Below are 13,458 nucleotides of genomic sequence, written 5' to 3'. Positions count from 1 at the left end.
CTCTCCTCTGCACTACCATCTTTGGCCATTTTGCAAATGCTCACAGTCGACTCTACGTAGTTCTTTGTTTTAGAGTTTCCTTACAGTTATGCCACTATTGAAACTTGCTTTATGTCAGTTTCCACAGCTTTCATTTTTCCAGCAAAAGGGCTACAGGTACTAAGTGGGCTAATGCTGCAGTTACTGCCTGTGTGAAGTTTGTCACTGATGTTCACTAGTACATCACTAGGTACAGTCACGAGGTAGTTATTGGGATGACAGGTTTGAACCCTAATAAATGAACCAACAGCTGGGGAATTGTGGTCTATTTTTAAATCCTTGAGTCTGTAGGAAAGCTGAAACGCTTAGATCTTCATTCTGTGGTCAGAAGAAGGCAAGAAAGAGAAATGTACTCTCTGTACAGCCTGTGTAACAATGCAGATTAGAGAAGGGAGATAGCTTTCTTAAATAATTTTCTTCTGTCACTAATGCATGCACTAAAAACAAAGATGAATGAGATGCTGGTGAGATTAATCAGGCCATGTGCTGCAGCGAGTTGACAGTGGATGTAAGAACAATGAAAGTCAATCAGTCTCTATTAAATGTAATGAATAGTGATTTGCTATCTCATTAAAAGATCAGGACACCCAATTTGCTTGTATATGAATGGCGAAACAAGTAGTCATTAAAATGCCCTCATAGGGTATTAAGAGCTACCTTAAAACTTGCTTTCATTTGCCTGTGTGGGAAGAGCAACCATTTAGCAGAGTGAAAGCTATCTCACGGAATATATTGGAACACAGACTACTACATGGAGAGGAGGAAGTTATTTTTTGAAGGTAGTGTCTGTATGTATATTCTTCATTTCATCAAGAGGAAGAAGTGTTGCTTCTACTTGTTCTAGTATTTGCCACAGCACATGGGTTTTTTCTTTTTTTTTTTTTGAGGTTCTGTCCTTACTGTACATACACATTAAGCAGAGGTTCAACAGTGCCATCCTGTGGGTGATCCTAAAGGTTTGAAAGTTATGGCAGATAAATAAATGACCTCAGCAGGATAAATTATCATAGAATATCAGATACTGCATGTCCCAGTGCAATCAACTAGCATATTTCCCTCTGGTAGTCAGTCAGGCTAATTATTACTTTTCTGTCCAGAAAATTAATAACCTAAATGCATAATAACCAATTGGAAAGTATCTCAGGCAAGCTGATGAGCAGTGTGCTTGTTAGCCTTTCTCTGTTGCTGAGAAATGTGTTTTTAATCATCTCAGTGTCTTTTTAATCATCTCAGACTTCATTTTCACCGACAATGCCAAAATTAAAGGCAACCACGTAAATTCAGATAAGCTCCGCTATGAAGAAGTATCTGAACATTTTTTAAAAGGAATTGAACTGAAACTAAGAACAGTTACCTTTTAATGTTTTGTATTCAGAATATATGAATCCGTAAGTAACCTTCAAGATTAAGCCGGATGGTTTGAGCAGCTCGCCAAAATTTTTTCAACTCCAGAAAAAAAAGGGTAGGATTAAAGGCAAACATTTTATTGATTGAAAATGATTAGAATTTGGAGAAATTTCTGTTCATAGAGCGACCGCTTTGGTGGGACAAGATGTGAAAAAGCAAAATTTGTCTCTAATGAGGGAACAATTGGGGTGGATCATCCTATTTCATGTTTTTCACTTTGCTTGCCTAAACAACTTGCTAATTAGAGTGTATGATATGTTTTACTTGGAATCTTTTTTTAAACCCAGGAAAGTCATCTTAGCCTAGCAAAAGACTAGTATCTGTATGGCTCTATCCTTTTTAAGGCAGGCTGGCCTGTTCAAGTGTTTCCATATTGGGAATCTTGTTGCTGTGCTCGTACTCTGATTTATAGTTCTCAGATAAATTGCGGATGAATCAGACGTATCAGGAAAATAATTTCTTGTGCTATTTCATTGAGGGCAGGAAGGAAAATGAATTACAGAAGTTTAACCTCTGCACAGAAGAGGTTTTCTTTGCTGACCTTGTCACTGTGAGGTTAACTTCAAGCATAGAGCATCAGCATTTGTCTAACTTCTACATGTTTCTATCCTGATGTGAATGTGTGTAAGTCACAGAAATACTTAATTCTGATGTTGAATCTTCCTAAATTCTTGATCTTAACACTGCTTTGTTTTCAGGAGGTTCTGTCTTTCATTCTGTGGTGTTTTAAAGGTGTCTACTGTTACAGGCTTTAAATGTAATCTATGTGTATTTTCTGTAGGCTGTAGGAGATTTTGCTATAATTCTAATGTCATTGTGTTTGTTTTTACAACATTTCTGTCAGACTTGGGCTTAGCCAATCCCTCTAAGGTGAAGATGTAAGATTCTAGTATTATTAATGCCTCATTTCATCTAGTTAACGATCTTTTCAAGTATTCCATCTTCTTTTTGTGATTTACTTGCAATGTCAAATAAAGGTCTTACTTAAGCTTAAAATGAAATAATAAAAATCTTTATTTGAATACAGTCAAGACAAATGACTCTAGTTGAGATTCTGATGTTAAACAGGTACAGTTCTTAACAGCATCACATATAAAATCTGGATAAGTTCTTTGAACACTGAAATCTTGACAGATGCGTTCCTTTCCTCTCTGTGTTACAATAAAACAACTAACAACTCTGAAAGTATTGACAGATAATAAGCTGTGTTGGCAAGTCTACTGTTTTATTCCTTGTCCATTATCAGATGTGGCTATTATTAAACTATAAATGAATGTGTGCATTAAATGTGTTCAAAACCTATATGTTTATAAACAAACACATTTTCTGTCCCAAAGTGATGTTTTCTTGCTTTCTTGTGTACTGATGCCTAGATAGAGCATTCCTTTATCTTCAAAACAACATCTGTCAAACCGATTTTCATCAGATTAAGTAGATCCTCAAAGCAACCACTGCAGCTTATGAAATAATAAAAATGTAGGTTGTGCTTTATTTATAACGCCAACAGAATTTGAAGTACTTAATAATATTTTACAAATGTGACAATAATAGCCTGTGCACATTCTCTATTTTCATATCTATTTTTGGTAGGCTGTTTGGACTGATTGTGAGTGATGTTGAAATTCCACAACTGCAATAGATGTCCTGGAGTGTGATTATGAAATTATGGTCCTGGCAGCTAATCTGTGTCTGACAAAGCCAATGATTTGAGGCTCTGGCAGTAGAGATTGAATTTATTGCAAAGAAGTTCATCTGTAAAAAGATTTCCCTCATTAAAAATGAAATTGAAGCTCGAATCAGTGACTGATTATCCAGGCCATTCTTTGATCAGTTGGATTCCTCATTAGTATAGATGTGTGATGAGATATGCTGTGGTCTGATTCTGGTTCTGTGAATCATCCAAGATAATCAATAATATTAAAATTTTAAAGATTTTTCTGAGACACTGTAATCTAATTGAAATAAGAAAATGCCAGTGGCCTTAATGTAGAACATAAATAGAGATGTGCTCAATCATTGATGTTTCTGGCCCGCCTGGTGTCTTTTTAGCTGCTAAAGGATAATTAACATATGAAAATGAATGTAATGGTCAGATGATGTTTATTCCAGAGGAGTGAAGTGTTCACCTGTTTGCCTTTGTGATCCTCTCAGAGAGGATGCCTCATTACAGTATTCATTGAGCATGGTTACTCAGGTCAACCAGAAAAGAAAAACAGAAATGCTTGAAGTGGAAGTCTAATGTTCTTCAGTCTGAAAGCTTCAGACCCAGCAAGAATCTGATCAGAAAGCCAGGAAGAGGACAAACAAGGGTGGAAATTGTAGAAAGGCTTGGGTTGGAAAGGACTTCAGGGATCATCAAATTTCACCCATCTTGCTACAGCCAGGGTTGCCAGCCACTAGGTCAAGTATTTGATCAGATTGCCCACGGTCTCATCTAACCCAGCCTTAAACACTTCCAGGAATGGGGCATCCACAGTCTCTCTAGCAACCTGTTCCAGCATTTCAGCACTCAGTAAAAAAACTTCCCCAACATCTAATCTAATCTAGTTCTCCCTATCTTTAGTTTAAAATCATTCCCCATTGTCCTGTCACTATCTACCACGTCAAAAGCTGATTGCCTTCTGTTTATAAACTTCCTTTAAATATTTGGGGTGAGTCTCCCCTCAGCCCTCTCTTTTTCAGGCTGAACAACTCCAGTTCCTTCAGCCTGTCTTCATAGGGGAGGTGCTCCAGCCCTTGGATCATCTTCATGGCCCTCCTCAGGACCTTCTGCAACAGCTCCACATCTTTCCTGTGTTGGAGACCCCAGAGCTGGATATACTCCAGCTAGGACCTCATGAGGGCAGAGGAGAGGAGGATAAGCACTTCCCTGTCCCTGCTGACCACCCCTCTTCTGATGGAACTCAGGGCGCCACTGGCTATCCGAATTGAAGAGCACACTGCTGGCTCACGTTAAGTTCTTCATCAACCAGAATCACCTAACTCCTTTTCAGGAGTTCTTCCCCCAGTTTGTATACATATCTGGGATTGCCTTGACACAAGTGCAAAACCTTGCACTGTACTTTGTTGAACCTCATTAGGAAATGAAGGTCAAATTTACTCCAGGCAAATCTGGATATAGATACTCTGGTTTCCAAGTAGGTTGATTATACCCTTTTTGTCAGCATATTGCCCTGTGCAGTCCTGAAATGTTCTGTGCTAACTCTGGGACAAGTTTAGTGTGAGGCATTTTGGTGGATCTGCTTACTATCTTACAAAAGAATGCAATTAAAGACAGTCCTGGAATCAATCGTATACAAACAAGTTTAAATAGGTTAGGGTTAAATGTGATAGAGTTCTAGTTAAATTCTTCGTATCTGAGGAAAATAGTTTTTACCAGGAAAATGGCATTACTGATTTTTGTCATCTTTATAGAGATATGCCAACTACATCTGCTGTAGTATCTGAAACACAGATCTCTGACAGGCTTTTATTTGTACTTACTATGAAAATGATCCCTAAAGGGCCTTCAGCCTTGTGCCTTAGACAAAAGAATATACAAGTAAGTGAAAAATATGTGCAGAAACACACCAGGTATTCTAACTCTATCCAACTTACTGCATACCCAGGGAACTTACCACTTGTAAGCTCAGGTCCTTTGATTAATAACAGCTTGGCATTTCTAAATAGGAGACCAAAGTTCCTGAGAAGACTTAATATTTGCAGTGGGAAAAGTTCCTTGAAAAACCCATTTTGCTACAGCCGTTACACTTCTGGGTTTTATTTTTGGCCAAAAGCATGGAACATTTAATTTGTATGGAACTTAGAGCAGATAATACAGCGTGGTGGTAGACAGACAAGCCATGACACATTCAGCATACACAGGCTTCTTTTTTATTTTTAGGAAATGTTGATTTGAATTTCATGCAGCACACAGGCATAGTGAGCGCTGCACTATTATTGTAAGAACATAGGAAAAATCCATCTGATTTGAATTTCTCACTATCCCATATTGTTAATAATGCGATGCCAAACTAATAACTATTCCTCTGAGTGTGATTAAAGCCAGATCCCACGTATAATTGAAGAACAACTTGCTACTTGTTTTTTCTCCATTTCTTGTTCATTTCCTATATAATATCATTGTGTTAGTTTATGAATGGAACCAGCGGCCACTGCAGTACATCTGTATTTTCTCAGAGTTGTTTCTTTCAGTTTATTATTTACTTTACATCCAGACTGTAATGTACTAATTGGCTCAGCAAAATCAGGATAAAATGAAAGCATTTTGCTATTGATCTTTGCTGGTTATTAGTTTATACTGGCAGAAAATGAGATCAAACAAGTGCTAATACAGCTATCAAAATACTTTTTCTCATCACAGGAAATACTACTTAAATGGAAGTATTTTAAAGCAGAAATTCCTTCCTGTTTTCTCTCCTTCTAATCACATCTTGCTAACTTTCTAAAAATTTGAAGAGGAGCAATGATTATTAAATAACTAGGCTGTTCAGAAGCTCTGGCAGTGCCATGACTTAATCAGGAGACCTATAGGCCAGAGAATCTAATCCCATGCGTTGCCCAAGCTTCAGAATCAAATTCTACTGTTGAATATGGTTCTGTTGATGCAAATGGAGGTCTGCAAATGAAAAAGTGGGGTAGACTTTTTTTTTTTTTTTAACATTTGCTTTATTACAGACATTGTTCTTCTTCTGTGTAAGAGAGTAGATAAATATCTGCATGAAAATCTGCGATTTAAAGTACTGGGTTTTGTTTTTTTTTTTAATAAGACTTGGAATCCTATTTCATTTTCCATGACAGCAGTAGGTTTACTCCAGCTACAGTTTTCATTGTTTCTTACAATAGAGACATACTGAGTCTAAAGTATACTGCTGGCAGCCTATATATAGAATTTGAGGATTAATAGGCCAATGCAAACAAACCAAGACTCTTAAGATTAAGAAAGTAACACAGAGCATTTGGACTAGCCTTTTACTTCTGTCAATTAACACATAGTAATAGCAGCCCAGACCTGCAGGTCTGTATCACTGTTCTTGGCTGCAGAACGTGGTAGTAAAACAAAAGTCATTTGAAGAGCAAATTTATCTTTTTTTTTTTTTTTAAACATTAATTCCAAGAATGCCTTTATATATATATAATATATATATATTATATATATATAATATATATATTATACACGTGATGTGCTTCTCATTTTTACCTTCTGAGAATTTTGTACAATTCATCCCTCTTATTTTTTTTTCAGCCCACCTAAACCAACCGTGTTCATCTCTGGTGTCATAGCAAGGGTAAGATTACCATTAAATTTCTTTTAACCATAGAAATATGATTGTTGGCTTTTCGGAATAATCACTGATCAGAGCAAAATTAATCTTTTTCCATTCCCCTCTCTCTTTTATGAGAAAAAGTCTTTATGTTTTGTGTATTTGTTTATGTCCCTTTGAGCATTCTTTTCAGCTTTTTTGTGTGTGTGAAATTGAAATTATTTATTGAAAAGGCTTCTGCCATTTTTCTTTGAATTTTAGCACTTAAAGCTTATTTGATCTTCTTTTCATATCTAAGCTAGATATTACAGCATTGATTTTCTTTGAAAGCAGTTACATTTAAATCTGCTCTATAGTGTGATCTGTAACAGCACTTCTGGCAGTGATGGTATGTGTTTGAAGGCATTACGCTGCCATGTGTGCCTTGGGGTACATAGAATTGCAACAACAAGCAAGACTTGGAAATCCATAAGCTAAATCACTAATATTAACTGTTAATTTTCTGATCAGTAATTCCTTCCTTGTGCATTGTGACAGGCCTTCAGTCATGATGGTTATCACTGGGGTGCATAATATGGTTCACCTGTCTACTCAGAAGTTGTAGGAGTTGTTTTTACATAATCTGTCTGCAACAACAGGGTGCAAGGTGCCAGATAAATATGTAAGAGACAAACATCTGCATCAAAGAGCAAGAAGGTAGAAAGTGTCAAGTCTGACAAGAAGAGATGTTTGAAAATTAGGAACAGCTTGAAGTAGTCTACAAACTGAAAAACGTGTTAAGTGCTAACCTGGTGATCAAGATTTAAAAAAAAATGCTGTCAGAATGGAATGGAGGAAGTTGAAGTAGGTTGAGGCGGGATCAGGTGAGAAACAAGCAGTCTGAGGCATCTGCTTTGTACAAAATCTCTGTAACATTGCCACCCTCTGAACAAGTGGAATACAGGCTGTTCTGCCTTGTGTCTGTCCCAGCTTCTAAGAAGGGATGTTGTGGTGCTGTTCTCTGTCATCAAGGACTGGTAGTAGTTGTTTCCCACTGCTACTTGAAAAATCAAACAGTACTAACCCTAGAAAAGCTATTCTAAGTCAGTTATAGGTATTACATGTGAACTGATACTCTAGAACAGTATCAACAGATTAGCAGACCTTGTTACAAGAGGAAGCTAAAAGGTAGGCAGCTTGAAGATTTGAGTCAGAGTAGTTTTAGATAGTGCCTTTCTTCCTGCAGAACTAGTGTTACTGCAGTTGGTTTTTCTGTGCAGGTAGATTTTCAGGCTGCCTCAAATTATTTGTAAAATAGTTCCTTTGTTTTATGGCATTGTGAAAACAAATAAAGTAAGTAAATCTGACTATACAGAGCCATTGGCAGTGACTTGACACAAGGGGCTATTCAGTGGTGAAGATATAAAGTTCATTTTTTTTCCCCTTGAGTCACTCTAAGATACTGCATTCTTAGGTGCTGCGTATAACTGGAAGAAGTTAGATTTGTGCAAATGAAGTACTGAAGTTGGCCGCAAGAAGGGCAAGATAATACATGTTTGGCAGGACTTCAGAGCAATATGCAGCACTGTTTTTTCATATTCTCTTCACGCTTTAAAATCCTTATATCCACTTGAACTAGAACGTACTTAAACTTTTCCCAATGTGTTTTTCAAACAGGGCGATAAGGACTTCCCTCCAGCAGCTGCTCAGGTGGCTCATCAGAAACCACATCCTTCAGTGGAAAAGCTTCCTCACCCTCAACATGTCAAACAGCACATCCACCAACCTCGCAAGTGAGCTCACCACAAAAATCTCAGCCAAACTGCCATCAGTGAATATGTTTTTGAGAGAAGTTCTTGACCCTTCATGGTTCACACAATCAGATCAATAATATTGACTTCTAAAATCTTACCCAGTTCTGTTTTTTTACTTTAATTCCCAAGGGTTAGGAAGAACAAAAACGTTATTGAGTTGATGCACCAAATGGAAAGTTTTCCCTTTTCTATTAAGTATTTGCTGATCAGGGGTGGTTTTTTGATAAGACTGTCTGGTTGACAAGATGACAGTTATGATTAGTGAGCTTAAAACTTGTGCTTTTAGTTGTGGCATTGCAATAGCCAATAGTTAATGTAGCTTTTATGCTAAACCAGTAGAGAACATCCCCTTTGTACTGGTACTTTTGTTATATGGGAGTTTGTTGTGTTGAGACAAATTAGTGATTGCCTTGAATACAGTCTTGCAGTCTTCAGTACCCTGAGATGTTAGATCACAAGTGGGCAGAAATCCAGCTGAATCTTTTTTTACACCCCTTTGCACTCCTAGTCTTGATGCAGTTCTTTTGTGCAAGCTCTGTGTGGGTGTAAAGAAGTAGTCAAGAGTTACAAGCACGCTGCTGCTGTGACCTCACAGGCCTGGTTTTTTTTGAGGTGATGATTTCTCAAATCCAGCAACAAGTTGAAGGAATTCAGGACCTTCAAGAACTGAACTTAAACTGGAAGAAAATCTGTTTTCTTTTTTAAATTACACTATTACTGTGTTTAACTTCATGAGCTAAGCTCCGGTATGCATCTTTTTTAAAAATTATTATTAATGAAAGGAATAAAAGTTACTTTTCAGGCAGAGCAATCAGATTAGGTTAGGCCACATAGTTAAATATGTCAATTACACAGTTTGAAATTAAAAAAAAAAAAAAAAAAAAGCACAAGCTCTAGCCAATTCCTTCTTCATCTCTATAAAACCCAGGAAAGTCATTTTTAAACATTCCACCTACATTTTAAAAATGTACTTCTGTTTTTAACTGACTAGTACAGGTTTTAATGCCCTGTTGAGTTTATAAGACTTCTAGCAGTCTCAAAAAAGTGAGTACAGAAGCAAAACACTGACATACAGCCCATGTCACAAGTGGAATAACTTGTGTCACGTGTGTGAAAGGGACCTGGTATGGCCATCTATATTAGGCTTGAAATGCAAAGGGTGTATTGCAAAAGACAGGCATGGATGTATTTATTCCGCACCAAGGAAGGGGACCTATGATTTGTGTATGAAGTCCTTATTTTCAGTTTAATTAGATAACTGTACTTGCCTTAAGGAGTGAGTGTTGTTTATAAGAATTAGTCTGCATTAGAGTATGCATTTTTTATGAAATACTCTTTTTTGTTCCTGATGTCGGTACTTCTGAGGCCTTGTTCTTAGCTGCTCATGAGTGTACACGTGATTCATACGTGAGTGATTTATCCTTGAAGGTAGAACTGTTGAACCTCATGAAACATATTTATGAGCTAAATCACCAGCAGATTCAGAGCAGAGACTACAGTCTCATGGACAGTGCAGCCAGTAGTTGTCAGTGTGCTGCGTCAGCCCATCAGCTGGTGCTCATGGTCACTTGATGCTGGTAGCTGCTGGTTTAAGAATGGTGGCATTCAGCTCTCCTGTTTTTATGTCTACATCTGAAGTAGCATGTAGACTCTAACTGTAGTCAAAACAGTTAATAGAGCACGTTTCAAGACAACCTGAATTGCTCTTGACTCCATTCATTGACTGTAGATGAAAACTAAAAATACTTCAGAATAGTTGCACACCATTTGGTGGGCTTGGACAGCTCTATTCTGTGTGTTTCTACCTTACGCAAGCAACACCACGTTTCCAGCTTTTGAGTTAGAAAGAACTCTTGGCTGTTAATGCAATATATACAGCATTTATAGACAGTATCAGAAATTTGTCTTTGATTGCTTAGATGGGTATATAAGTTTGTACAATGAAATAAGATTCTCAAGATATCTTTAGTCACTTTTAGACTGCGGGATTCGCTATATGACTAGAAAATGTCTCTGTATGAAAGCATATTATGTATGGTTGGAAGATATCCATGTTCATGCATAGCTGTCCTTACCAATGCATTATCTTGCTGAAAATAAAGAATTATAATCAGTCATCTGGATTGTCTGATGATATTAATACTTTTAAGTATAATCACAGTCACATACAAGCACAGCCTATGTTCAGATGTTGCATGAAACAATTGCAAAAGAATTGTCCTGAAATTGTCAATGTGGCAGTAACACAGCAATAAAGCCTGAGATTGTATGTTGGGTTAATTTTTATGTAAGTACAAAACAAACCAGCAGGGGAGCTTCAGTGGGATTTTACTACAGAATGCCACAGTTTATAGTCAGTGAAAGTTATTAGGAAATTTTATGACATGGTGATGAAATTTTTGGGGTTCTGTCAATTGGAAGGTGAGTTGCTATGAAGTCAGAGAGCTCCACTAGGTCTAGGTGAAAATACAGAATCCAAATCAGTACAGTAAGGGAAATGAGATTTTTCACATTTACTGCTGGTTTTTGAGCTCTTGTCTTTCAAAAAAGAAAATTTTGTAACTGAATTGACAAGCACCTCACAGCACAACAGGTAGCACTGCGTAATGCAGGCGATTCACAGAAAACTTGAAATAAATGACCACAGGGCTTTGGGAAGCTCTCTGATACTTTTAGCATTCCATGTTCAGTGTATGTAATAAACATACATGATGCCTCAGTAAATACAACAGATTACTGCCCTGCAAGTGTTGCTTTGTTTCATCCTTACTCTCAGCAGTCATGTGACAATGCACTACATTATTCAAAAACTGTTATCTTTCATCAACTTTGAGAAAAATGCATGAATGCAATGCCTGGCATTGTCTGCCCATAGCTGTTTCAAGCCCCGTCTTCTGCAGTGTAATGCTCTAATGGTATAACGTGATGAAAAGTACAGCAATAACAGCAGAGTAACACAATCCTAGGCTACAGCAAACATGAACAAATCCAAACGTGCACAGAAACAAAAAAGAAAAACAGCTTACCTTTGGAAAGCCTCTGGTAGGTAGGGATCTCCAGTGAGAGACTTCTGCCTCAGCTGCCAACCCTTAAATGAGGTCTGGGAAGGGTTAGAGCCTGGCTCCACCCTTTCTGGTCATTAAGCACATTGCATGCAGCTGAGCTCCTCTGAGCTGGCCATGCCTTCCCACCAGGTGCTCAATCACTGGTTCAGGCCATGACTTAGCATTTCTGCTGCATGCAGTTATTACTAATTAGTTTATTTACTTCTCCTTTTAACAGTATGATTTTTCTGTTTCTCACTGGATGGCCTGAAACAGAAGTCCTGTGCTTTTAGTTGTGGTACAATGATCACCACATGCTGCTGGCTCTTTAGTGAAAATATTCACATCAGTCTGTTTCATACAAATGTGAAGGGGGCGGTTTGGACGTAGTGTTAGAATAACACATTCAGAATATCCACCATCTTCACAGAGGAGGAAGGTTATGGGTATTGTCAACAACTTCTTGTGTCCTCTTCAGATTTCAATATAGCAAATTTCAAATGAGATGTAAGTCTAGGACAATGCCCTTTAGGATTAGGATATGTTCATTGCATTTGTGAAAATGTGGGGATGTCCATAACGGCACATAACTGTTACAGCAGGAATAGATGCTCCAACTATGTAAAGAAGAGCATTTCAGTTTGAGTTAAAGTTCTGTGCACGCAAACCTCCTCCCTCGTAAGAGAAAGATGCTGAAATGTGGTTTATGCACAAGGGGGTCACAGCCAACATTGTCTGTAAAAGAGGAATCCATGTTGTGTTGCCTGGAGGAGGCTAGAAGAAAAGGGCTAAAAGAAAAGAGAATGAATAGGTCTACAGTGATAAACCACCATCAGACCTCAACAGAGGGGGTAAATTAATACACATTGTCGCTACAGTCTTGGTAAGTGTGGGTGTGTTTGTATAACATGTAATTATTAACAGTGTTTAACTTGAAATCCTAATGAATTTTTTTCTCTCTCGAAATTTCTTTGTCACACCTCTGGCACATACAGGTTCTGTCTTAGGAAGATGGAAGTTTGTATTTTGCTTGTTACTGTGTTCTTGGGTCTCCTTCAAGAACATGTGTTTGTTGGTTTTCCTCATCCTGCGTCAGAAAAAAACAGTATTCACAGAATGTCTCTTTCTTTGAGTCTTTTTCATAAAATCCTAGCACACGTATTTACACAGGAAACCTCCAGGGAGAGATGGAACGCATTGTATTTCACAAAGCACTCCGTGAATGAAGACTGAGTTTTGTTACAAAGGCTGTTCCCTTTTCTTTCAGGCTGCTGATCTCAGGTGCCAACAGGAATACCAATTTCTGAGAACATACTGCTTGGAGCTGGCAGGCATGCATGGATGCTGGCAATTCTTTTTGAAAATGTGCTCCCTACCCGGCCAGGTTGGGACAACTCTCAAACACAAACAGTAAGCCCGTTGCAAGCATAAATCTTGCAAGTGACCTTGAAAGGACTCTTGCAATGTAATCTCTGCTGCCCAGCTTGTGATGGAGTTATTTTTAGAAAATTCTGGTGGCCTGCATTCTAAAGGTCATTCCTCAGCTTCAGGAAAGAAAAGCATTTGTAATCCACAGTGGTTTTAAGGATAGTAAAAATTGTTCAGCTGTTAATGAGCTGTGAGCTTTCTCCAGCCGGTAGTGAGGACACGTGTATTACCTTGGTTACGTTCTCAACTTGTGCCTAAAGCTAGTTCATTAAGGTGGATTTTGTCCTCCAGTCTGTCTGACACACGGCGTGTTCTGAAAGTGGGTAAAATAACATCGAACCATTTTTGGTACAGACTGTCTCAGTGTCAGCAAATGCCTGTTGCTGTGTTCAGAAGGACAGGGAGGTCACTTTCATACAAAGGAACAAATGCTTTGGAAAGCATAGCAGCTGACATGGCTTCAGGTCTAGCAGTGGATTTGGA

General features: G+C 38.0%; 1 protein-coding gene and 1 long non-coding RNA gene across 2 annotated transcripts in view; one reads left to right on the top strand and one right to left on the bottom strand.

Annotated features, from left to right (window-relative positions):
• Positions 1–10,626, top strand: part of LOC125690296 (death associated protein) — a 39,899-nt gene extending 29,273 nt beyond the window's left edge. The window contains exons 3-4 of the mRNA XM_048938466.1: positions 6,692–6,734; positions 8,367–10,626. Of these exons, the coding sequence (XP_048794423.1) occupies positions 6,692–6,734; positions 8,367–8,486 (163 nt within the window). The 3' untranslated portion in view covers positions 8,487–10,626. The remainder of the gene's footprint in view (positions 1–6,691; positions 6,735–8,366) is intronic.
• Positions 1–11,598, bottom strand: part of LOC125690297 (uncharacterized) — a 28,256-nt gene extending 16,658 nt beyond the window's left edge. The window contains exon 1 of the long non-coding RNA XR_007375592.1: positions 11,530–11,598. This is a non-coding gene — a long non-coding RNA (uncharacterized LOC125690297). The remainder of the gene's footprint in view (positions 1–11,529) is intronic.
• Positions 11,599–13,458: the final 1,860 nt, after the last annotated feature.

This window comes from Lagopus muta, chromosome 3 (assembly GCF_023343835.1).
Source record: "Lagopus muta isolate bLagMut1 chromosome 3, bLagMut1 primary, whole genome shotgun sequence".
Lineage (NCBI taxonomy): Eukaryota > Metazoa > Chordata > Aves > Galliformes > Phasianidae > Lagopus > Lagopus muta.
The sequence above is the reverse complement of the archived record's forward strand: the minus strand, read 5'-3'. Positions and strand labels throughout refer to the sequence as shown.